Here is a 27512-nt window from a genome sequence, read left to right on the forward strand (position 1 = left end):
AAAAAAAACCAAACCATCCCCTCCCGTCTTCTGTATTTTAACTTTCTGGAAATTGAATGGGGTATTTCTGTTTCATGAGTGATACTTACAGTTTTTAAGTTGGTGTGACAACGGTTCTGATTTTTTGTGCATAAAAAATAGTACACAATGGTAAATTTAAAATAGTATGTTTTTTTTCCAGTCTGTTTATATTGTATGTGGTTTTAGCTTTCTTCTGTTATAACATTGAGTAGGAAAAAGTGAGATGCTGATATTCATCTTTTTTGTGCCTTTTTTTTTTAACTGCTCTTTCTCTTCATGGGCCTATGTGAGCTTAGCCTTCATTAGCAAACTTTTTGCCAAGATTTTTGTTCAATGGTAATTAAACTATGGATCTTTATATTCATTAAAGAATCTGTGTATGAGCTTCTTGAATAACAGAAAAGATACTGGAGGAGAGGTTAGGGGAATGAGTAAAATTGCTTGGTCTCTATTTCATTTCCTTTGGTATAAATGCCAGCTGTCTCTCAAATATGAAATTATTTTTCTTTCATGTCTGCTTCTAGGCTAAAACAATCTGTTTGAAGTTTTATGTGAAGATATATATAAGACTTAAGTAAAATTAACTATACAATACCCCTGAAGCAAAGGGAATATAACTTGCATGGAGTTTTGATTTTATTCTTTCTAGAGCACAGATCACTCTATTACAACATTTCTCTTTGTTCTTGTAGCAGGAAAAAAGGCTTTGATCTTATTAAGTATTTCCAGGCATATAGTAGATGGAAGTGCTGGTACTGTAGGAGAGCATGGCTTGAAAATTGATAGCATGTGCCTGTTATGGGTCAGAGGTGACCTTTATGAGCTTGAAGAGTTAGTAAATAGATGACAAATCATATGATGATCCTATATCATGTTGCCCAAGGTTTTATTTAATTTATTTTTTTTTAACGTCTTGCTAGCTTTTAGCATTTTCTCTCCTAGGAGTTCTGCAAGTTGGACTAAATTGCTATTTTAAATATACAGAAAGAGGATACGTGAAGTTGGTTGGTTTTTGTGTTACAGTTTTTTTGAAACACACATCTTGGTGTGTATGCCAAATCTTTGTATGGACCTTCCCATAATAAGAGAACAGTACATACCCTAATTTTGATGTCTTTCTGCTTTTATTTGTATTGTTTGATCAAATAGTAGTTGATAGTATGTACCTCATTGTTTGAAATTTTTATTTAGATTATTGTATTAGATTTTATATACTGACATTCCTTGATGCCTGCTGATGTATATAAAATCTGATTTATTTACACACAAAGCAGGTGGGAAGTGACAAGTAGAAAATGTGTTTTAAATGTTTTATTAAATATGTATTGTTCTTTTCAACTTCTTAAGTTTGTAAGCCAGAAGAAAGCTTAATGTTAAACTAAAAAACAAGTATCTGAGCATCCCACTAGATGGTCATGTGTGCACTGGCACATAAATTAAAAATTTAAAGATAAAGTCACGGGTTTTTACTGTTAGAAGAGGCTCGATTTTTGTAATTTCTGTGTATTTTAGGAGGGACAGATGAAAGTGAAAAGTAGTGTTGTAATGCAAATCTGTTGCTAAGGAGTAAAATTTTACCCATATGTGTAATAAGTGCTATAAAAGAAATATATATTTCAAGAATCCTCACCAAATTAAAAAGAAAAAAGATCTTAATCTGTTTTGTAAAGAAAATAAAGCATTTGCACTCAACTAGAAGGTTTAGCCTGTCCTTTTTTTTTTTTTTGTGTCCTTCACCTGTTGATATATAGAAAATATTCTTAGTTTATGGAAGGCTTACAAAATTTTAATATAGAGCCTTTTGGGGGAAAAAAAAAGTTTAAAATTGCATTTATCTTTAAAGTTTTACCTTTTCTTCCCTTTCATTTAAGAGCTATGCTATAGACCCCCCAAAATCAAACCACCTAACCCCCATTTAAAAAAAAAAAGCTGGAAAAATATTTAGGTAGAAATAATAGCACAGATTTAAATTATACTTTTTAAACATTTTGAATTTATTCTTTTTTTAACTAATAAGTAATTAAGCAAACTTCTTCATTCTCTGGGGCCTTTTAAATTAAATTTTGTGAAATGCAATGGCACCAAAATAATATTTAAGTAATAGAAGTTTTATATCTTCTTTATGCATAAAGAATATAGACTTGAAAGATTTCCACTTTTTTCTATTCACCTACAAGTTTAGAAATAAATTGCTAATTTTCTAAATGTACTGCAGAATTATTTTTATGTAGATAGCAATAGAGTACCGTGTCAGTTATCACCAAAATAAATAATTTTAAGGAACAGTATTGATTATATCTTGTATCACGTATAACTGCTATTTCATACAAGAATGAATTTGTGAATATATTACACATTGTTGTATTCTGTGCAGTGTATGGGTTAATTTGATATACCAGTCTATGTATGAGTATTTTTTTATTATTGAATAAATACTTGTTTTTTCTCAGCATAGGCAGAGATTTTGAGGCCTTTTCCAAGGTGGAGTTACTGCATCTTTCACAGTAGTTTTCTGAAATGCCTATTTGAAAAGGGAGAAAAAAAATCAGATGTATATATTTTGCATATATGTAATGCTTTGTGATTTGTTTATTTTGTAAACTAGCTTATACTGGGATTTTTTTGAGAAAAAGTTTTTTTTTCTTGAGAATTTTGATTGTAAAAGGCTATTTATAAATGTGTCCCTGTGTGTGCATACATCTATATGTACATAAGGGCACATGTGTATAAATGAATAAATATACACAGGTGTGAGTATATAATGTGTACATTTGGGTATTTTTTTTAGTGGAGAAAATGCCCGTCTTGCAGCCATTGCTCTCAGTTACAGCAGAGAGAAACATGTTAATAATACTGCATAATGCTTAGATGACACGATAGCACGCCTTTCTGTAGCTGTTATGCAATAAATAATGTAGTAGGTCTTTTAACATCAATGTAAAATGTTTTCAGTTTGTAAATTTTGGAACAACCAGGTGCTAAAAAGAACGATTCAATTCTGCTTTATTAGTATTGGGCCAGTTAGTACACAGGGAGAAAAGTACAATTAAAGCTGTTCCGTACCATATGCTGCCCACAGCAACTTAGACAAGGTCAAAGCTAACATTTGTAAGTCAGGACAAATATAAGATCATCTGGAAAATCTCTAGGGGTACATGGCTGTGGACATTGAATAAGGAGAGGTAGTAAACACTGGTCAGCTGGATTTTTTTTTTCCACTGTTCCTCGCCCTTCTCTTTCCTCTCCCCATCCCACTGAAAACGATGAGTTACAATGCTTCAGCCCCAGAGAGTTTTCCCTGCTCCACTCCACTGGGTTGAACTGCCAATCTGCTGAGCAGTGGTCCCCTGCCAGAAGTGTGTCTTGTCTGCAACAAGCTTTATTGATGCTTTAAAGTGAAGGTTACGTCCATTTCCTTGGGCAAATGAAAGCGATGAGGGATGGGATCAGGTGCTGTATTGGACGGATCTATATTTTTCAAAATGTGAGCACCAAAGAGAAACACACCCTCGTTTGCTCAGTGCGTTTGCTTTCATAATCACGTGCACGTTGGAGTCCGTTTGTAGAAATATAATAGTGTGTGTCGGAGGTACAGAAACTGAGAGTACCAGTGAGTTCAGAGGTAAACAAATACAAAAGATAGCGTTATACATACTACCGCGTCTTCCTGTGGTCAGTGCTGGGAATGGGGATTCCTACCACAGATAGAATTGCCTTCTGAAATACAGGGAGCAGGTTAAGAATCAGGCCGATTAGTTTCAACTTTTCCATTTTTTGTTTCCTTAAAATCTGAATTTAATCAGGAATTTTTGAAGACTTAGTTGTATGCATCCTTTAGTAACAGCGTAGTTTGAAGACTGCGGGGGAGAGATTTTGCTTAGCAAATAAAATAAAAGAAGAATCTTCAAGCACTATATGCATATATTAATTTCCAGTGTTGTTCCTGCTACCTTACTTCTTTCTCCTCCCCTCTCTGCCTCACGCTGCAATTTAAAAAATACAATCATAAGAACACTAAAAGGTTTCCATATACTGAATTTGGGTTTTTTTGGTAAGTTTGCCTAGTGCTTTTTAACATGAAATTTTTAACAATTTTTTTTTTTTTTTTTACTGGGGAAGAAGCTAGGAAGTATTTGTGCTATGTATCGTTGCAGTGGGATTCTGTGTTTCAAAAATACCCAAATAGGCATGTATAGCATGCCTAAACTGCATAAACATTTATTTAAGATGGAATTCGGTTTAGCTACTTCAAGAAGTTTGAATTTTATACCATCCTTAAAAATTATGGTTGGGTTTGCAGACAAGAGTGATGCTCTGTTCTCTTAAAGGAGTGTTTTATTTTCATTCTGGGTGGTGAGAAGAGTTTTTAAAATGTATGAACCTTTACACCTCCTATTGGAAACAAAAAGTATGATTAAGGATATAGTATACTGATTTTGTATAATAGGGCTCTTTATTTTATACCATCTTGCTTAAATAGCAACTAAACAAGAATATAGGGTGGGTTGGTGGGGGTTTTTGTGGCAGCTTCTGTCTTGCTGTAAAGAGGAGCATGGAAAACTATAGTTACTATTTTACATTCCTGAAGTTCTAGTACACAATTTTCTCAGAAATATAATAAACATGAAAACAAGTTTCCTTTTCCCAGAGCTGCCTTTCGACAGAATTAGCTTTTGCCACAAAACCTGCAGATAATACACTGTAAAATTTTGCCACATGTACAAATCGTTCATCAGTGCGCACTTGCTTAGTGCATGACTTACGCTAATGGAATGTAGATGGGCTACTTAGCAGAGTTTACAAGCTACAGAATGGGTTATCCTTCTCTACTGATTTTAAAAAATTCTCTTGTCTTCAGCAGCTTGATAAATACTTTCCTGAACTTCCAAGAATTGTTCATAACTAGGTTTAAATGAGTAACATAATTAACAATTCCAGAAACAGTATGCGTGATGGGAGCCTTGGTCTTGAGATAGCACAAGCTCATCGGAAGTAAGGTTTGGTTGCTTTGTTGCTATTTTTTAATCTGCTTTTAACATGAATATTAAACATTGATAAATATTTAAGACTTTGAAACAGATTACGGGAAAATTGCCTGAGAGGAAGCATGCCAGCAGGAGGACTTTAAGTGTTATATTTATTAAATGCGTTTATAGAATGCGACTTGGAAGTTTTACTTAGCATAAAATTTGGTAAACCCAGATCTTCACATTAATGTTCATGTTATTGGCACTCGTGTTAGTAAACAGAAGCACACTGCATAATCCTTTGACATGTTTTAGGTACATTAGGGCTGTGTTGTAACTTTCATGATAGTGATCATTAGGTAGGTAAATCGCCAGATTTAAAGGGCAGATTTCAGAACTGGATGATGCGTTTGTTTGCTTAAACCTGATGTAGTACAGATCACTCTTCTCAGCCCTGAAGTCAGCTCCCGCCACTGCCCCCCCAAAAAAATCTTAGTTGTCATCTTGCCTTTCCCACTGGAGAAATATTAACCAGTGCAGGGTGCAGAAGAGACCGACGTGGGTCTCTGACTTGCTGTCCTTTGCAAGTCGTTTGTCCTACTTCCCTCTGCGGAGGCTCTCTGATTCAGAAGCACTGCAGCACTAGGATTGATGTATATTCTTGCACAGCTCCAAAAAAGTCGAGTCCTCCACTGGGTAAGTCATGTAAAAAAAACTGGTTTTGGCGTGCGTTTCTCGGAAGAGACTTTCCCATTCATAATCGGCGAGTGTTTTGCTTGTCAGTGTGGAGACACATCCGATGCCTTCGGGCGCGGTGCGTTTCAGGGGATTAGAAGATGGGCTCCTCTTCTACCTGCTGGAGACAACGCTCTTCAAGGAGACTCTGCAGACGGGCTGACCTTTTAACAGTATTCCTTGTCTTAGTGGGAATGCCAGCCAGGAAAAACTGGTTTGATGTCTCCTGGATGTCACTGTTATCAGTTTAATAGCTAAAAGAGGCTGTCTTGAGCAGCCACATCATATTTATAACTGCCTTACTCAGCTGTTGCAGAAGAGAAAGCCCTTTAACTAGGACACAGACCGAGGAGCTGCTGCACAGCCATGCAAGCCGCCTGCGGGCCAGCAGCTACACAGGTTACGTTCTGCGGGATAGGGGTCCTCACGCATGTGGGGCTTTCAGAGTCAACAAACTAGTCACCCCAATATATCGCTTCCTGACTTAAAAATAATTTTTTTAATCGACTTTTTTATTTAAAACCTTTGTACTTCGCATCTCATGGACTTCAGATTAATCTTAGTAAATTTTCTCCTTTGCTTTTAAATTTTGTTTGTAGTAACACAACATAAAAATTATGATTAGGTCATTAACCAGAAAAAAACCTGGCGCTCATCTGCAGGTGATCAGATGACATCAGAGGCCTGGTTTTAATTTGTGGGTAGTTCTGATTGTAACTAAAAGAGACTTGCTCCTTTTGTGGAATTGGCTGGCTATTTCCCCACATCTGGAGTTAATGAAGTCTTTGAGACCACATCAGTTGTGTTTTGCCGCAAGAACCCTTTGATCTGAAAAATCTAGACTGGCACAAGTGCAGCTTCATAACATTGCAGCTATGTTTTTGCAAGCTATAGTTAAGATACCAAAACAAGCAGAAACTATATAAAGTTATGTGTCTGTGCTAGGACTTTCATGTAGCTGTTTGGAAGGGCCTCTTTTACATTAATATAATTCATAACATTTTTATTATGTTAATGGCTTGTACATATGTATCTGTAAATGATACGTTTGTAGGAGTTTTTCAGTTTAATTTCCCTTTTGAGATAGTGTTTAATCAGTTTTTATAAATCACCTAATTATGTAAAATCGAAGCTTGTATTTACAAATCTTATTGATAACATTACTGTTTAAAAGAAGTATAATTCGTCATTGTAGGTGATTTCGCATTAATCAGGGTATATCTCCATGGCAGTGCTAAATGTCATAAAGCTTTGTTTCCACTGCTGTCCTGTGACAGTGATAGATTATCCGTCAGCTATAGCATATGCTGCGTTATTCTGCACAACAGAGAACTTGTAAATTAAGCCCGGTTTTGCCTAATATGTTTGCAGTCTTACGAGTGTGAGTATTTACAATTTGACAGAGTGACATTTCTGTTAAAATATGTCTGAGGCATGGAATATACATGCGTTCATCATATATAGTAAATACATATGTACTGTTAACATAGCTTATAACGTATTGTCATTCTGTCAGTCAGGTTTGGTAAGCATCTCTATTTTACATTTATTCCATAAATTGAAAATCTGCAAGTAAAATATTGAACAGAAGCTCCCGGAAAGGCTTTCTTTCCTAGAATTTTTTTCCTGTATTTTGATTTTAAAAAAAATGTGAAAAGAAGCATGCAACTAGAAGTCCTAAGTTTTCCAGTTGACTCCTTTTTATCAGGTGTCTCTTTACCGGCTGCCGTTTTCATTGCATGGCTGGTATCAACAGCTACGCCCTGGCTGCATTCCCTGTGCCCCTGTCCCGATTCCATCATGCTGTAGTTTGATGGATTTTACTGCAATTCTGTTGAGGTAAAAGCAGCGTAAGAGAGCGGTCGGTAGCCGGTCCCTGCGCGGTGGAGCGCTGGCTGCGGGCACATGCCCAGCCATTTGGCCTGAGAATAGCAGGCTGGAAAAGCAGTGGGGAGGGGGGGGGTATTGGGATGCAAATAGAGCGGGGCTTGCCCACTCGCTTTCTAAATACCCGTGTCGGAACAGTCACCCTCCGGGAGAACAATGGAGCTCTTTTAGGGAACTTAAGCTTTTTTCGCGGCCGGCTTGGTTTTCCTGGCCCTTCTCTTGCTTGGTAAACAACATCGCAGAAAGACAAGGGAGAGATGGGAATGTTGTAGAAACATGCGTGTGCCTCTGTTTGCATAGGAAGGGATGAAATATTAACTTCTGAATTTCAGGGCGTAGTGTGCTTTTTAAGTTGCATTATGTAAGCTTTAAAGTTTTAAAACTATTCTTAATATATGCATTTATGAAGGTTTCTGTATTTACAAGTAAGGTGAACAATTGAAAAATAAAAATAACATATTTTTTACTTTGTAGCCAAAAGGTGCTCTGGTTTCACTGTTACATTTCGATATTCTTTGCTGCCGTAGTTGTTAATTTGCTCTTTTTTTTTTAGATTTTTCTTTATCATACACTAGTCATGTTGCAATATTCAATATATTGATCAAAATACTGTTGTGAAGAAACAGCATTGCTTAGAACGGCTAATGTTATGGGTAGAGTCCTTGAGTTTGTGAATGCTGGCTTCGTTGATATGACTTACTTATTCCTGAAAATGCTTTATATTTCTTCTTAGAGTCACTGCAGTGAAAGACTTCTAATCATTGTGTTTGTTTGGCATTTTACCATTTTTAACTTGTTAATAAAATTTGTTGCTTTGAGAATGGTTGTTCCAGTGTGGTGTTGCACTGAAAAAAAAATGATGCTGATTTTCTTTATTGCTAGGCCAGTGGGAAAATAATTTACTCAATGTTGCAGTTTTAAGATTATTCCTCGGGACTTATGTTATATATATTTTTGATGACTGTACAAAGGTGTGCAAGTTTCTGAATGGATGATACAATGGTTGCATTAAAATCTTTGCATTTGTCACTGGATGTTCTTTTGCTCTCTGATTGTTGGGATGCCAGCTAATTAAATATTCACACAGGCGTACAGTTGTTTTAAAATAAAATTTGTTTGGGGCCCAGTTGTTTTATCTTGCTTTTTTTATCTCGAGCAACAAGTCTGTGCGAGTCATGCACTTCGAAAGCAAAATCAGCATTCAAGCTTTTATCAGGCCACCTGGCTGAGTTGGCACACCAGAAAGTGTGTTGTTAGGATCATTCTACTGTAGTTCCTCTGTACTGTGGCAACTTGCTAAAAAGCAAATAAAACAAGGGCAACAAATGCTGCCGCTTGCTACACTGTTCTTTTTTTTAGTTGTGCTTTCTATCTGTGTCTGCATGCTGTTACGGGTTTTTTAATGCATGACACCCAAGTATTACTAACCTGCTTTTATTGCTCTCCAATATTTAGGTGTATGCGCCATCCCCAAGTTCTGATGATTTCAACAGAGAATCTCCAAGTTACCCGTCTCCTAAGCCACCAAGCAGTATGTTTGCTAGCACTTTCTTTATGCAAGGTGGGTAAAATGACTTTAAATATATGGGTAGGCGTCACTTGTCCTTTAGGCAGAAATCTGCAGTCAGCCACTGTTGTACTGAATGAATGAGGAAGTGTAAAGGTAACATGTTGTGCTAGAGCCTCTGATTAAGTTCTATATACTTTTAAAACAGTTAGATGAAGGGAGCTGTCTGTTGATTTAAAGTTTTTCTGGTGACATTAATTGCTGACTGAAATTTAAGGGGATTATACACCAGGCCAGATGGACAGAATCCCCCATCCTTTGATTTGTAGGGGCTTCAGAGCAGCACACTGGAGTGATAGAGAAAAATGAGGTGAGGGCTTCTTGACTGTTCTGGAATTTGACTGTACAATATCAGCTAACAGTCTTAAGTTCTCAAACGCCTGTATATCCAGCATGCCAAAAAAAAAAAAAAGGGTTTTGCATTGAACAAAATGAGAGCAGAATTCATTTCCTCAGCCTCACGTCATAACAATTAGCTGGTACTGTAGTCTGATGAGGTTTTGGAGCATATTGAAAGCATAGTCTTCTCAGTATGGGAGTGTACAGAGCACTTCAGTTTGTGCTACAGAAGGAAAACTACGTTGACACACAGGTTTAAGGCTTATATAACATTGTCATTTCAGCTACTTAAATCTGCTATTATGAAATGGTTTTGTATTTTTATGGTGCTAAGGTATTTTAGACTATAAATGGCTTATTTTAGGTTAGTAGCTGTTTTGCACTGTGTGCTTATGATGAGCCAAATGTCTCTCCCCTCCGCCCCCTTTTTTATTATTTCTTTCAGTCTGGAATTTTTATCAACCTGCTTGATATAAATCTGGCCTTACTGAAGGTCTGTGTAATTAGCAGAAGTACTTGGTATTTTCTCAGCTGTGGTTGGATTGTATTTCAGCTATAAAGCCTCTGTTGGTTTTTTGTTTTTTTAATAAATATAGCAACAGTGTGGTGGCATGAAAATAGAAGACGCAGTATAAACTGGTCACCATTTTCCTGCTGCTGTTAGAGTAGCTGAATTCTATATTCTTGTTAAACAATTTTGTAAAGGAAATTAGAACTCGGTACTATTCTTCATTAAATGTATTTTTCTTGTTTTCTTTTTCATTAAAAAAATAAAAAAAGATGGGACCCACAATTCTTCTGACCTCTGGAGTTCATCCAATGGCATGAGCCAGCCTGGCTATGGTGGGATGCTGGGAGGCTCATCTTCACACATGTCCCAGTCTGGCAGTTATGGCAGTCTGCACACACATGACCGTTTGGTAAGATACACAGCACAGATTAATGTATGTGTATGTATACTCATATCTGGAGGTACGACTTACGAGAATGCATTTCTTGTTTGCTGCTCATGTATGTCAGTTAAAACCCACTTGTCAGAAATCACAAGCTTACTGTACTAGATTTATGTCCTTCTATATCTGTTGTATAAATAAAAATCTGTGGCTGTATATTGGTCTGTTCAGAGGATGGATGAGTCCCTTTCTTTAAGAAAGGGCTGTGTTGTGTATTTGGTATCAAAATATCAACATTTATTTAAAGACTGCTTAATGTCTTATGTCTGCTTCTCTTCTCTCTAGAGCTATCCCCCACATTCAGTCTCACCTACAGATATAAATGCCAGTCTTCCTCCGATGTCTAGCTTCCATCGTGGCAGTACCAGCAGTTCACCTTATGTAGCTGCCTCACACACTCCACCTGTCAATGGATCAGATAATATTCTGGGTAAAAAGTTCTTCCCGCTTTTTTTTTTATTTATTTTACAAGAAAATGAACTCTAGGGCTGCATGACACACAAAACTTATTTTTGACGCACAAGATTTAATTTATGGGATGCTTGTAGATCAGGGGTACCACACCACTGTGACATTTCAGTCCTCAGTATGGCTGAGATATGAGGCAAATTGTTCTGCGGTCAGCTTAAGACTTACTGGTTTATTTGCTTTCACAGCCAAGCCTATACTCAGGAGCTTGTATCCCTCTAACCTAATGGCAGTTATCCTTCCACAGTTCAGTATATGTGCACATTTATATAGGTAGTTCTGGTGTTGCAGTTTTCAGAGCTGCTAGATCACCGAGGTACTGTGCAGGAGAAAGGCAGGAAGACTGTTTCTTTGGGGAGCCTGATAAACTGCATCGTAAATTCCTCTCTTAACTGATTTAGAGATTACTGAGTAGCCAGTGTGGTGGCTGGTTTAGTCTCTTCCATGTGTATCTAGAAAGCATGAAATACAGGATGATCGTCAGCTCCTTTCATGTATTTGCACATCTTAAGATACCACCATAGAAATTAAATGTTTGTAGATGCCCCTTGTCAGTTTGATGTGATTTGCACTTAACTTCAGTTTAAGTAAGTGGAATTTAGTTAGAGTGACTAGATTGGCTTTAGTTTGAGAACATGTTATACAATCAGAGCTTTAAACAGAACCTAGTTAATAAATCTGCATGGGAAATGCAGGCTGGAGAATCCAAGTTTGCCACAAACTTGAAACAGCGAGTGTTGCATGATTTGGATTTCTGATGTGAGTGGCTGACATTGACATTAAATACAATTCTGTGACATTACAAGTTGATAACTGGAGAAAGGGGATTCACTTTTATTAGGGGGGCTTGTCTCCTACAGTAAAGCAGATATTTCAGAAGATTCAGGTCCTTTCTGTGTTTCCAATTGGCAGGGCTTCAGACCTTCTCTTGGCATGATGGTGTGTGGAGCAAAAGGGCATGCAAAGCTGCTGACGTGCAACTGAGAGCAGGGGTGACAGAAAACTTGGTGGATAAGAGCTTTTCAGGGATTTTCCAAAATAAAGATGAGAGTACAACACAGGGAATTAGAGCTGGGGGAGCAAGGAGACACATAAGGAGCTTTTCAGTGGATTTGGCTTTAAGAATTAATGAAACATGTAGCACCTTAGTGATAACAGTTTAGAAATCAGCTACAATAATACCACTTTCTGATTTTTTTTCTTTTCATGGTTCATTAAAATTAGCCTGTGATCCTAGAAAATAATTTCAGTAGTTTTTTTCTAACTACTTTTACTTGTTGGTTCTTAAGTTATCACAGTGATACTGTGTTTGACTTTAAAGAGGAGAGCATCTAAATTTATATCTAATTGTTTTAATTAAATTTTTAAGTATAATGAGAACTGATTCTGTTGACACTGACTTCCTCAGAATATCCGTTTAAAAAGTGATTGCTCAACTGTACGTGATAAATAAAATAATAAAAGTAAATAAAATTTCAGCTTTAAAAATAAGTGTTGGGTTTGCTTTCCACATTACAGGAAACAGAGGAAATGCTGCTGGAAGCTCACAGACAGGTGATGCGCTTGGAAAGGCACTGGCATCTGTAAGTAGCAGTTAGAATGTTCAGATCTGAAAGACGTATTTTGATCATTGCATCCATATTTATGTGTTCATTTTATAATATCAAATCAGGAGTTTTCATATATGAACTTAAAATAATATACTATGATACAATGTCATACACTAGACAAACGTCTGTAGAAAAGCAAGTGGAATATGCTTTTATTTGTACAAGACTCGTTCTGACTTCCTTTTTTTCAGGTGATGGAAAAATTTAGGGCAGATGCAGTTTAGAAAGTTGTTTAGACAACGTGAAAGATAATCATAAAAACTTTAGGGTTTGTGTTTTTTTTTCTATAGCTTTCTGGTTAAAGTAAAATATTTTTAACATTACTCTTAGAGCAGATCCTGCCTCAAGGTTTAAAATGTTTTCTCAGTGGCCTTGTAAAAATGAGAGGTTTTGAATGCTGTGTTGTATAGCTACAAGTTATGGAACAGCCTTCAAAATGCTGTATGTGCATAAAGTTAATTGTTAACTCTTACTGGAATAACATAGATAATGTTAAACATTGCAAGTGTCTTCAGTCCACTAAAAGCTCTGTTTACATATGCATGCATACAGTAATTGTTTTTGCATTAATACAATCAGATGTACTTTTTATAAAACAGTAATTGATAAAGTTTAGCAGAAATTTCAGAGTTAGGAATGGTGGCTGGGGGACCACTTTGTATTTCTTGTGTGTAGCAAATAGGGGGTGACTAAGTCTGATTTAAAAGATAGCAATAACTACTTTGCAGCCCCCAAAAAGACCATTCCTGAGTTGGGTTCTGCATCCTTCACCTCATACCAGTGAATGCAAATGTGCATATTCATGCAGATCCTGTTACCCTTGCATCCTTCAGAGGGTCATATGTTAAAAGATTACCAGATCTGATAATGTCTGTAATGTCCATATTGGGTAGGAGAACTCTGACCTACTGGCTTTGAGGAGAAAAATGTTGTCCCTTTTGCTTTTGGGGATTCAGCAAGCAGATAACAATTCACGAGTCCAGAGGGCAGTTAACACCCTCTTTTTGTCTGTTTGAGACCTGTCAGAAAAGAACTGGGAACATTTTGACTGCTAGAAATAGCAATGCTTGCTTACTTCAGGCTGTTCGTTACTCTGCAGATGTATTAGGATGTCTGCCCTTCTGCAGCCTGACCACAATTTCTGTTGTTAAGTTTGACACGCTGGCCAGTTAGACCTGTGGGACTTCATGATGTTTTCCACTGCTCTCCTTTTTTACATTATTTTCTCATCCTTTCAGGTATTTTTGCCCAAATCACTAGCTGAGAAAACCAGGCTGATGTTTTGAGGAAAAACTCTAAATGTATTGCGAGTGGAAGTCAGGGCAGAAATGTTTAATCTAACTGGTGGGTGGGCTCTGGTTGTCATAGAAACTTGTTTCTGTCATCCCGTGTTGTTGCTTGGCAGGAGCAGCCAGGTCATTCCATAAATCATTTCTGTCATAGCTGATGGTGATGCATTCCATCTGCTCTATCAGTGCATGCCATAGTCTGCACACTTCAAATCCCTCGCCTCATCCATCTGCTTCCCCCGCACCCCGCAACACACACGCACCCAGCACACTCCTTGCGCTTGTTCGGCCAGGAGCTCCGCTCACGGAGAGAGGTGGTCTCTCCTGCAGGTGAAGCTAGCACGTGTGAATTTTGATGGCTAGTAAACCAGGAATATTTTTCTGTTTGAACAAACTTTTATTTAAATACTGTAATTGTCTTGACTCTTCTTCCCCCCCCCCCACCGAAGACGCTCTATGCCTTTCTGTTAGGTTTTTAAAAGCTACCACTGCAACTGTTGAGAGGAATTTCTAGTTCTAAAATTCTGTTGATGTACATCTCACAATAGCCCTTTCATGTGTGAAACATCAGAGGATACGACATTTGTTCTTCAGTTTAGGTATTAAAGACCATACAGAATAGTATGTGATTAAACATGTAAGGCCAGATAATACATTTGCAAAGGTTCTTTTATTTTAGGTTTAAGCCTGGATAATTGTGGTCTTAATCTCAGGGTAGGCAAGAAAGAGAATTGTACATGAAAGTATTTACACAAAGTTCCCAAAGCCCTGTGGATTATGCATTAGTTTGGATAATGAACTAGTATAGATAGAAAGAAAAGAAAATCTGGGTATTCGTGCCATTTCTAATGTGTTTCCCTGAACATTTGCCAAACAATAACCCTTTAAGATTGTGCCCATGGAGGGTTATATGGCAGGAGAAACATCTGGTTTATTTCATTGCCTAATGCCAAATCAAAACACTTGGTCTTTAATTTAGAAGAGATCAAACACTAGGACTGTTTAACTTTGTTGATTATATCAGACCTCTTTGTGATAACTTATGTTTTGATTCCTACCTCAGAACTAGGGTAAAGGCCTTTGTACCGACTCGGTAGTTAAATAGCCACTGGTCCCCTCACAAAAGAAAAGAAAATGTAGGGAAGTTGACTTCTAAAAGTAATTCATGAATTAAGTTTCTTTGTTGCTTTAGACTCAATAACATTAGCATAACAAAGCCTAACTGAAATGTACACTGTAGTGTTTAAAAAATTGGACTAACAGCTCCGAGGTTTGGCTCTGCAGGCTCTCAATTGTGCAGCTTTTGTCTAAGAGCCTTTTCATTAGACCCTGGCATATTGGCACCCTGCTGATTGGAATGGACCATGACTGATAGGAGGAGGAGTCTCATTTGTTGCAGTAAAATGAGTCATGTTACCGTTTAAGTCTGGCAGAAGGTGTCAGGGTTGTTCATCATTGGTCATTTAACAGCACAGCGGCCAGGGACTGCATGCAGAATGAATTCTGACCTCGTCTTTTAGTTGTGGCTTCGGTATAATGGAGATTTTCCCTTTTTATAAAATACAGCAAAATAAAATCGCCAGGTAGAGCAGCGGAAAACAACCAGTTTCAAAGGAAATGTCATGGCCTTTGCTCTTACATCATTTTAATTTTCTGTATCTTATCTGTCTGGAACTCTCTACTGGCACCCAAGATTTATTTTTGTACTGATGTCCAACGCATGAATTTCCTACAATGGTCTGAGGTAGTTTGTTCTTTTAAATGTATTTTCTTCCTAGTATGTATGAAAAGGAGGAGGTATTTCCGTTAGGGAACTGATGGTCTTTTCTAATGAAGAAGTATGATAGACCAGGAAGGAGCATGCGTTCTATCAGGTCCTGGTTTTGTCAGTTCAAAAAGTACAATATGCAACTTAACCAAGTCCCAGTTTATTGTCAGCTAAATGCTGAAATGTCATATTGTCTGTGTGAAGAGACGTCAGCCACACTGCCAGTGAAGATTTTTTTAACTGCCATCTGATGACTAACAAATCCTGCTCTCTGCTCAAGTAAAACAAGTTTGAACTGATGATCTGTAAAAATGTGTTCTGAAGTCCATAATCAGCCTCTAAACCTATTCACTTCCCTTCACAAAAGGAATTTTCTAAGAATCTCGACATTTTAAATTTTAATTAAAGCTTTACGTATTATGCCTTCTGTTTTTGTCAAGACTTTTAATTACATTAATAGCAAGGTATGAATTGTTGCAAGTTGAGGGTTAGTATCTTAAGGGAGCAACTGATGTAGAAATAAGAGAGAAAAAATCGTATGTGCTGCAATACATAGCAAGGGAAACAAAATTTCATATGATTTTTGTTTGGTAGGTACCAACAGTAACTAGAGCTGAATGCTTTCTTGTATTTTCGCTGGTGAAGGATTAATTTTTAGAAGATAACATGTTGACTGCTAAAATCTTTTCCCTCTCTGAAGTTTGGAAAGTCATTATTCCTCTGCTTTTTCCTGGTGTTTTGTTTGTTACAATTATCTGTGTACTGTTAACTCGTATGTATATCGTTCCCAGTCAATGATAAAAAGGCTGTAATTTCTGTTGCTGTTAAAGTAGAAGGAAGATCAGTTATACTTGTGTCGCTATCAAATACAGGCTGTGCTTATTTTGACAGCTGCTTGAAAATGAAAGTTCTCTGGACATTTTTAGAGCCTTGAGTGTAATAAAGCAGAGCAGTGATTGAAGGATCAAATCATTTTTTTAAACAATCCAGCAGCAAGAGTGACAATTAAAAGCATGAAAAGGAATCCTAATAGCTATTTTTGTATTATGACATGTATTGATATGCAATCTCTTTCGTCTGTTGTTAGATTTATTCTCCTGATCATACCAGCAGTAGTTTTCCATCGAATCCATCAACACCAGTTGGATCACCATCGCCTCTTACAGGTAGAGACTAGCCCTTTGTCAATAACTCGTATGTTATTTTGAAAACATCCTGTTTGGAATCACAGTGAAATCAGCAGTAGCTTCCTTGCATAATAACTTCTGTATTTTTGTTTATTTTTCCATTGTACTAAACCCAGATCTATAAGTCCAGATTCTTAAATATTTTGTTTATGAGCATTCACTTAAATCCTGCCAACTGGCTTTGAAAAGTAGCTTTTTAAAATAGCCTTTGAAAACATTGAATGACCATATAGTGTCACAGCAATAAAAGATACCTGTGCAGATCTGTACCATAGGAGAAGAAATAAAAGAGATTTGGTTAGGTGTTTTTTTTTCCTAAAACTGCATGTTAAAACTCCGCGGCGGCTTTCAGTGACAAACACAGCAGATATGTGTTTCCTCTAATGAAAATATAGTAGGCTATGAGACTATCCAATTTTTACACAGGATAGCTTTTCATTCATATCTTTCATGAATGCTTTCATTCTATGGGAGAAGAATTTCTGGCATTTTTCAAAATAAATGCTCTGTATTGCAGCCACCTCTGTCACCTGTGCTTTGTGTGTTTGTAGTGTGAATGTGGGAAGAAGCATTCCAGCGTGGAGATGAACTGTGGGCAGCTGCCTACAGCTATTAGTGGGTAGCGCAGCTTTCACAGACACTGTGGCCTCAGCTGTCTAGTAAAAGTTGAACAGCTGTTCTCCATATAGAGGGAACTGTGAAAGCTCCATTGACTTAAATTTGTTGTTTAACAAAGAACTAGAATTACAAGCAAGATGATGTAACGTTAACCCTGTTCTTTCCTATAGTGCAATTTGTTAAATTATTTAACGTTTATACAACAGTCTGTTTTCCTGTTCTCTGTTGTTTAATATATCCTTGCAGGCTCCTCGCCATTGGTCACTCTTTTGCAATAGCATTCTGCTTTTTATCAAAAAAAAAAATTAACTTATAGTGAAAGGTGTAGAGAATGAGCTCATCTGAAGACTTTTGTAATCTAAATGAATAAATTAGTAATATCATTGCATGCAAAATGCAGTCATATACATATGTGTGTGAATATGCATATGTCTATATGCCATGTCACTCAGAAAACTTTCGTCGTTCATACTGCGCTCTTGTTTAATGGACACTGTTCTGGTTTTCTGTGGACTTAATGGATTACTGAATATCTGACATGGCATACCTGAGCAGCTGCTTTGGGCATTTTTTCTCTATAACTGAAAAAAACATGTTGAACTGAGTAATGCTGGGATTGATGGGATTTTTTATTTGGTGATTAGAGTTGACAAAAAATGTTTTGTGTATCCTTGTTCTACTGAAAAGGCAGATCAGACCAGAAAATTATTATTATTTTCTTTTTGACCTCAAAACAAATACTGAAAAGAACTCTGTGGCTGGAAGAAAGAAGTTCTGATGTTTCAAAGTGTTTAAAATTGTAAAGATCCCAACTGGAGTTCCCTGATTAAATACCACACCTAATTTTGTAGGCATGAAAGTGCTAGCTAATTTCTCATTTTAGAATATAAACTTGAGGTCCCCAAAATTTGGGTTTTCCCTTTGCTGTTGATGCCTTTGTCTGCTGGAACCTGTATCAAATGTAAAACTCTCCAAAATTTGCACTTTGATTTGTGTTCCTTATTCTGGATTCTGATGACTAAGACAGTAGTAGATACAAGCAAATAATATTGAAATCCTTCTCAGGCGCAAACTTAGCATCTGCTTTACAATTATACCCTCCCACCCCACCCCCTTTAATTCCAGTGATACAGAATTTATCAAGCCTTTGGTAAATTGCTCCAGTAGTTAATTACCTTCATTTATGAATCTGGACTTTTATCTTTATTCCCAGATGAGTCACTAAGAACACAGTGAAGCACAATGTAAAGTAATTACTACTATATTTATTGCTATTTATACTCCCGGTAGCCATTTTCTGTCCTGACCCAAAAAGTTATTGCAGATAAAACAAATGTTTTATGTATAATAAAATAATGTGTTTTGGAGCATTTTAGCCTTCATCATGATTTTCCTCTTTTGCTGTTAGTTCTTTGTTTATTTAGCATTTTTAGTATTGTAGGTTCAACTAAGTCATAATTTACCTATCCTTTAACTGTAAATTACAGTAGGAGCGCTCCATTTGCCATTTAAAGCATTGAGAAATAGTAACTTCATCAATGCTTAAGTATACAAGCTCATGTTTGACTATTTGGCTGTTATGTTACTGAATAAGGAATAATGACTTTTTTTTAATTATTAATTTAAGAACAAGCTTTGAGAACAACATGGTGAAAAATCCCGAGTATTGAGACAATAGCGTGTGTCTGGTCTTCCCTGCCCTCGTTTAATTTCTAATTTTACATAAACTTGGCCAGAGCTTAGCTTCTTGCATAGTTTTAATGATTGTGTGTACGTATGTGAAGTTTATATACGGATCTGAATGGTGGGAGATCCTTGGTATTTTAAGAATCCTTCTCCCGGGATCAGCGGTATTTGGAAGGGTTCGGTGGGTTCTGAGGATGCAAACCCAGCCTCTGATGAGGGGGATTAGTGCTGGGGAGGCTGAGAGTAGGAACAATACCACAGTGATTGCTATCGATGACCCCTGTAAATCCCAACACTTGCCTGGCTTATTTGTTTTTTCATGCTGCTATGTTGGTGCTGCACTAAAAGCTGCAGTTGTTAATTGCAGGGCTTGTGGTGCCAGGATGCTTTTTAACATAATTGGTGGATTTCATGCACAAACTTCTAGGAGGGGGAGTGGAATGAGGAAAGCAGGAAATCGGTGCCATCTGGCAACCTGCGCAGACATGGAGACGGAATATGCCGCCGCTCAGAAAGAGCACGAGCAGTACTAGAGGCGTGATTAAAAACTGCAGGTTGCAGTTGGGTTGTTCGCTGGAGAGGAGGAGTTGAGTATTCCCTCCCCCCTTTTCTTATTGTTTCTTTTGTGAGAAGTCCCACTCAGAGTTTTGTTCTGGACTTACATTAAGGAAATAGTACCTTCTTCCGTTAAAAAATAAAACCGCACACAAAAATTCATTGGACTAGACACACGGGTGTTGAATCTCTTTGCTTTCTTTTCTTAACTGGTTGCCTTTCTGCTTAATATTCAGGTGATGCTTTGTTGTAGGAAGTAGCACACTCAATCCTGTTAGTAGTGAGCACTCATTAAAGCCTTGACTATGGTCTTGTCTCTAAAAATGGAGTTTTGACCAGATGAAAAATTGAACATTATGCTGAACCAAAATACTCTAAAGTTGTTTCATTAATGCTTTGCAAAAATAAGTAGGACTCCAAGCATTATTCCCAAGTTCAGGAATCATAGTAATGCAGAGGGAGACTACAGATCCAGACCCAGAGTAGCTGTGTGAAGTGAAAATTGGTAATTATAAACTTAGTCACTGAAGTCGTTATATTTTAAAAGAGAATTCCAGCACAGTTATGGCAGCTCTGGGCTCTTACGAAATTGGAGATGGTTTATTTTTTTTTTAATTAGAAGGGAAATATTTAGGTATTTTAATAGCTGTGCAGGCTGTACTCTTTTTGTTAAATAAAACCCTTTCTTTGCAAGGTAACTACTTGCAGCTCTCTGAACAAAGGAACTGTAATGTTATTAAACCTTTTCCCAGTTTTCCAGACGTACAGCTCTGGCTGTTATTGAAAGAACAAGCCCACAGGCTCTTCCTTTAATGAGCTGCTTTGGATTGTATGTCCATAATTTATTAATGTAATTGCTTTATTATTACATTTGTATGGCTGAAAGGAAGCTGTCTCTAATGGACATAGAATTTCATGTAGTATCTTTATAAAAGATGCATTATTAGTTGGTGAGAAAAATACATGTTGTGCTACTTCAGGCTTTGTTTTAAAAGTACTGCTTTATTAGTTACTACATTTCACATCTAATTATTTCTAAATTTTACATGGTAATTAGGTACATTTATGTCAGATTAGAATGGATATGCATTTGAATTTGCAGTGTATGGGTAATACGGATATAATTGTCGATTTGTTGCACAGTCAGTGATTCTTTAGCTTCCAATTTACCTTAAATATATCTGAAATAACAAATGGGAATAACTTAGGTGTATTTTTACTCTTCTAAACTTGGAGTGCATTGTAATCTAAAATGGTGTAGTGTAGAACTAGGCAAGATAAAGCATTTAGATGTAGTTTTAAGTCTTATTTAGTAGAGGCGTCATAAAAATGGTTTTCCAGGTACCTTTAATTTGGTGTCTATTTGATTTCTTTTAAATACTTTTGGTTTATATTTTAACATTATTAAAGATATGCCTACATATACTGAACATAATCTGAAGAAGAAAGAATTCAGCAATCGTTTTATGGTGATACTGGCAGAAGGCAGGTATTTCAGATACAGTGTGCGTGTATGTGTTTAGTCCACTTCTTTTAATGTTGAAGTACTTTGAAGATATCACTGCTTTGTCATCGATAAAGTGTCTAACCCTACAGATGCCACGATATTAAAATCATCCCTCAGTAAGGCAGAACGAAGGAATTTGTCCCCTTTGTATGCCCATATGTTGGCTTACCTTTATGCAGAATGTGTTGGGTTTAATTACGTTGAGAAATACTGCGTCTCTGCTTTCCCCTTACGCTGCTTGAATCTGTGTGTTAACCTAGACCATTTTGACAGGTGCCAGTCAGTGGTCTAGGAGCGGAGGACAAGCCCCCTCATCTCCAAACTATGAAAACTCTCTACACTCCTTGGTAAGAATTGTTGAAAGCAACATAGTACTTTTTACTTACGAGTTGAAGGCTTGGTTTTGTATAAATCCTGCATATCATTAAAGGAAACAGTAGGATAGCATTACAAATGAATTCTTTGCTAACAAATGGCCTGTTCAGTTGAACAATATAAGACGGGCAGGGTGTGTCTTTCACCATCTGTTCCTTGGGCATCAGGCTTCTGTGCTGAGGACAGCTGGTGCTAAAGCGCTGTTATGAGATTCTGGTACCTTTTCACAAATCCATGGCTAATTCTTATCTAAAGTTCAGTCTGGAGAAAAGATAAAGACTTCATGCCTTCGCATTTACTGGTCCTTCCCCCTCTCTCCCTGAAATGGTAGTCTTTTGGGCTTGTTTTCATTACACACTCATTTAAGTATTCGTGTATTTTATGTGCAATTATTATTTGGTTTTGGGGAATGTTCATTCATTAATTAATGAAACATTTTACAGAAAAACAGGAAATATTCTACAGCACTGTAAATTTTCTTGTTTTGAAGATTCAGCAGAGGGTTTAAGTTACTGACTTCTATCTTGAATTTGTGGTACAGCATCGGGAAGGAAGGATAGGGGAATTTGAGGGAAGGTTTTGATAACCTGTTAGTATTTCTGGTTTCCACAGATGTAGTTTCTTTTTTTTCTGTCTAACAAGAATAAATTTAAGCTAAATCATTTTTCTTTTCTTCAGTATTTTTGCAATTAAATAGAATTGATATATACATCTTAGAATCCTAACATAACTGCAATGTTAAATATTAGCCTTTTCTTACCTTAATACAATCAGATCTCTGTTGCATTAACTTGACTAACAGTTTATTGCTGACATGCACATCAGCTGTTTCCTCACCTCTTTTTTGAATTAATCTTAACCTGTGCTTTGCTTCCTGTTCTGTCTTGACTTTGCCAGAAAAATCGAGTTGAACAGCAACTTCACGAGCATTTGCAAGATGCAATGTCCTTCTTAAAGGATGTCTGTGAGGTACTATTTCACTTTAGATGGTGCCTTTTTGTGTTTCAATTAATGCTTCCTTCGGATTCCCCATTAAAAACTTAAATTAGCATAGTGTATGACCCATCTTTTGACTCCAACATTCTGCTATTTCAGTTTCTAGAGAGCTGCAATGTCAGAATTGGTTTTGCTTTGGGGTTGTTTTTTAAGGAAAGTAATTTTAAGACAGACTTTTCTGCAGTAACGTACAGAACTCGCTTTTATTTCTGAAATATCTAATCTGTTTGAAGATCCATTTTAGAAAATGATAACTTAAAGTTTTGTCCAGTTTTTTTGTAATACAGGTTCTCAAAAAGCCACTGCCTCTCTTAATTGTTACCATCGTGGTGAGGCTGATTTTATGGTCATTCTTTCTCGTCCTGTATTAGAGAGCTTATTTGGTAGCACTTCCTTTTTTTCTTGTTCATGCCATGTAATAGAAGCTAAGTAACATTAACCTTACAATAAGCTTCACTTTAAAAACTGCCACCTATTTGTGGAATGAATGCTATCTCGAGCAAAATCTCCAGATATCTTTTCTTTTTCCTGTTTGTTTGTAGTGCTGGTAGGTGCTTTCAAAGTCTTTGATACTGCATTTCATCTTCTGTCTGTAATATCTCCAAGGTAGAAACTGTTATGGTATAACGAGGCTGCAGATTTATTCAGTGGTGGCTGTCACTATCCCTCTTCAATCCCAACAGCAGTCTCGAATGGAGGATCGCTTGGACAGACTCGATGATGCCATTCATGTACTACGAAATCATGCTGTGGGGCCTTCAACAAGCCTATCGGGTGGCCATGGAGATATACATAGTTTATTGGGACCATCCCACAACGGGCCAATTGGAAGCCTGAACTCAAATTATGGAGCGTCTAGCCTTGTAACAACCAACAGACAAGCATCAATGGTAATCATATTTTTAAACATGTATATATATTTATGCAAAGCAATTACAGCTGATGCGTTTAATTTATTGTAGAGCCTAGTGAGTTAAAACGGGACTGTAAGATTCGTATTTGTCAGGAAGAAACTACTTGAGATTCTTGCGGAGGAAAAGATGGCAGACAACTTGCACCTGCTATGGGTTTCCAATTAGGGGGTTGGGGTGGGGGTGGGCAGAAAGGAGGGGGAGGAGGAAGATGGGAAAACTTAGGCTTTGGCCTGGTCAGTGGCCCATAAAATCCTGCTGTGACCATATGCAGAAAGCTGAAACTTTCTGCTGAGAGCGTTTCAGCTTATACATGCATTTTTTCCAGATGTGTAATAATTGGCAGAACAGTTTTCTCCTTGAAATGGTGAATAGGGAGATTGAATGGGAAAAGCAGTCAAGAAGGACTGAATTTCAAGTGTTCTGGTCTGGAAAAGCTGTTTATTGTAAATTGGAACTAGTCTTCAATAGCAGATGCTGGCAAAGGACTGGGAGGAAGCTGTTGGAATGTGGAACCATAGTGTGCGCAGGCTCAAAATTTAAACTTGTTTTTAAAAGAAAAGGAGTTTGAGCACAGCTGTAGCGTAAGTAACAATGAAGGGGAAACAACTTTTAGATTAATCCCCAAGTAGAGTGAAATAATTCAATCCGTCTCTTTTAGTTTCTTTAAAAATGTGAACTTTTCTGAAAAAAATGTAGTTGACCTTTTTGTAGATCAAAATATGTTAAAAGACTTGCACTGTAAAGGAAGTCTATTTGTGGCATTGCTCACTTCCCTTTTTCTTCCTTTTCATTCCTCCCTTCTCAAAAATGCTTAAAGGAAAAAGAGCTTTTTAAAACATGCTTATTTTAATGGTGCCATGTGTTTGCATGTTTCCAGCGTAATTTTAAAGACCAGTTACATGCTGTGAAATTTTCTGTTATAAAACAGATTCACAGCTGGGTACTGTGTGATCAAGGCAAAATTTCACCTATCATCAAAATAATTAGGTACCCCAATTGCTGAAGGGTTTCTATTCTATAAAACTGAATTAGTTCCAGGCTCTCCCGTTTGCACGTCACACATCCATTTATATTAATTTCAGAACCAGTGCAGTAAACATCAAAAAGAACTGGTTACTTTCTGTAAGCTGCGTGTGTCTGGGGGCTTTTGGGGAGGGGGGGTACTTTCCAAATGCATATCCAACTTCAGGTTTCTATACAGTTTCACAGTTACTTTTAGTAATGAAGGAAGTGATGCATAAATACTTCAGAATGTTTTTAATACTGCCTCATATTTAATATTTAAAGAATGTCGTTAAAGAGTTTTACAGTGTTCTGGGGTAGACTGAAATTTAGTCAGACAAAAGAAAACTTTTTTTCCCCAGGTCTTAATGATGTGGGGTAAAGTGAGTGGGTGAGATTGCAGTGACAAAATCGTCCCCTGTCTGACTTGCAGAACCTTCTGATACTGCTAAGCCAGACACAGTCAAATGCAGATAGTGCTGAAATGTACATAAAAATCTTATTTCTCTTTTAAACTAAGCTATGATATATATTTTATCAACTCGGTTTTGATTAAAAGAGGGGATGGTGGGAAATGACTCTCCAAAATGAACGAAGGTTTCTTGGTCTCTTGTAGTTTGATGTAGTCGTGTAACTTCAATGTAATATAGACTTGATTTACCATTTAATGATTGATCTGCGGTTTTGATTGAAGGATGCTTGCTGTCTGGTAGAAATAAACTCAGGTTAGGAACATGAAAAAAAGATTTGCTTTTATATTTCGTTCTCACTGGGTGAAACAAGCTTGCAGATCAGTTTTGGCTTGAAAAGTGAGTCAGCTGAAGAATTTCTTGGATTAACCTTATTTTTGTTACATCAGAATAATTGGCTTCAGCAGAAGGCATCCTGTCGTGGCCTTGCCCAGTCCCCACAGCGTGCCCTTTGACATCATTTGCAGTCGAGGGAACTCAGTGTGGCTTAGGATGGAGTCCTGAAACGTGTACAGAGCAGAGGTTGGCACATCTGGCCGTAGTGAAACCAAGTGGTTTATTAGTGATGACTGCGTTTCAGTAACGCCACCTGAGAATGAGGTGCAATTCTTCCAGTATTCGATAACCAATTTCAAACTATACTTACTTACTATTTGTTTTTCTTGAAATAGTGAATGTAGGAGAGTAGAGAATTTGACACACAACCTGGACTATAAGATCTAGACTTCGTTCAGGAATTAAATACTACTTTACTTTAGAGGGCCTCTAATAAATTTTAAGAAAATAATGAGTATTGGCTAACGTAGTGAGAAATATCAACATTGATAAGGGTGTTTGCCTATTTTTGTTTGACACACTCGTGGGATTTTTGGTCAAGAAATGTTCGTTGGGATTCAGCACTACATGAAACTTGTTGAGGGAGGGGGAGATCTTTATACAAAACATTTTTGTTCTTTAGGAAAGAAAATAGCAAAAAAAAACCCCCACTAAATTGAATTTCCCTTGAAGAAGATGATGTTGGCAGAAGGAGCTAGGAAATGAGTAATTTAACTCCTTTTTATGTAATTAGTGTAACCAGACATGGTTTTATTTTAACATTTGCTTAATTTTTGAGCCAGATTTATTTTAAAACTCTAGTTGACTTCATTTCCTGCCCGCTCTGAATGGTCTTGTTTTCTTTTTAGCTGGGCTGGCCATTAGATTTATTCAAATAGATTTTTAATATCTCAAACTCATCAAATATTTGCTAAGTAGCCTTTGAAGTCGATTTGTATTTTATTTCATGTATTATTGAGAAGTTAAGAAGTAATACTCTTTTTGTTGTTATTCAAGCTGCTTTTTATTTGTCATTGTAATACAATGGAAAAAGAACAGCCTGAATTGATTAAAAATAAATAAATAAAAGGCCTGGAAACTTAGTTAAGGATGAAACCCAATCCTTAAGTCACAGGGTTGTTTCCAGGTATAACAGGAATCGAAGAGAATGGGTGATCCTCCTCCTACCCCGTGCCTGCTGTGGTATAAAAGCAGGGAAGGGCAGTTTAAGCTGCTCTGCCAGCACCACCCTCTGTTCTTGCTCAAAGCCCTTCCAGCGATGACTTTTCTGCCCAGAAATTACGCTCCCGCTGAATGACTTTGAGCTGTCTGAAGTGTAAAAATCTTGGTTCCGAAGCACTTTTCATCATCTCAATTGTGCTCACCTTAGTTAAAATGATGTTAATGACCACGGCCAAATTGACTGGCTAGCGTGGCTTGAAAAGTGCGTGGTTTTTTTAAATATGATTAGGTGAGTCCTAAAGCAAATATGGACAAAGACTGAATTAATTTTTTTCCCGTTCTCAAAAGCTTTTGTCGCTCAGAGTACAGAATGAATGGTGAAACTGCAGCTGGGATGCAGAACCCGCGTGAACGGGACAAGGTGGTCCTTCCCCTGCGTGTCACTCTGGGTTCTCCTGCCTGCTGTACTGCGTCCTCTGTTGCCGTGTTTGCTCTAGTTTTCATTCAGTTGCCAAAACAGCTTAGCTGGTTTTCTGGTTTCAGATCCCAAATGTTATCACTTAAATCAACTGGAGTAAGTTCTGCACTCGTTTTTTTTAAAACGCACCAGTCCGAGTGTGGCTGCAGCATGTCCTCTGTGGAAATCTTTCTCGAAATGCACAAAAATAAATACAGTTCAGCTGGTAAATGACACTGCCTTACAGCCTCTCGTGCAGGACTGATGGTTTGCTCAAACTGGTTTACTGATCTGTACCTACTTCGATTTGCCGAGACCCCCGAGTATGTGTTAGATTGTCATTGTACAGAGAAAATAGGCAAAGGTGAGTGATTTAAATACGTATTTAACGATTGCGGTGTCAGTGCTGATCGCGTCTCAGATTGTTCTAGAATGTTTTGCCTTTGCAACTGCAAACGGTGAGGTTCACGCCGTGCGCGAGGTGAGGCTCAGCCGTGCGTTTGCCTTCCATTTCGTGTGCCGAGGAGCGCTCGGGGGCGTCGAGAACGAGGCCGGAGGGTTAACGAACTGCCGGTTTGGTTCCCCGCGGCGCTGACTCCCGCCGGGCGGCGTTGGCGGGGCGGAGGGCGGTGCAACGGGGCCGA

The 27512-nt window shown here is 37.4% G+C and overlaps 1 protein-coding gene across 1 annotated transcript in view; it reads left to right on the forward strand.

Moving 5' to 3' along the window:
• Window positions 1–27512, forward strand: part of TCF12 (transcription factor 12) — a 168248-nt gene that overhangs the window by 128095 nt on the left and 12641 nt on the right. The window contains exons 7-13 of the mRNA XM_009885736.1: window positions 9066–9171; window positions 10297–10436; window positions 10755–10899; window positions 12456–12520; window positions 16692–16770; window positions 21431–21504; window positions 23212–23418. Of these exons, the coding sequence (XP_009884038.1) occupies window positions 9066–9171; window positions 10297–10436; window positions 10755–10899; window positions 12456–12520; window positions 16692–16770; window positions 21431–21504; window positions 23212–23418 (816 nt within the window). The remainder of the gene's footprint in view (window positions 1–9065; window positions 9172–10296; window positions 10437–10754; window positions 10900–12455; window positions 12521–16691; window positions 16771–21430; window positions 21505–23211; window positions 23419–27512) is intronic.

The sequence above is a fragment of the Charadrius vociferus genome, unplaced genomic scaffold, assembly GCF_000708025.1.
Source record: "Charadrius vociferus isolate BGI_N301 unplaced genomic scaffold, ASM70802v2 scaffold325, whole genome shotgun sequence".
Classification (NCBI taxonomy): Eukaryota; Metazoa; Chordata; class Aves; order Charadriiformes; family Charadriidae; genus Charadrius; species Charadrius vociferus.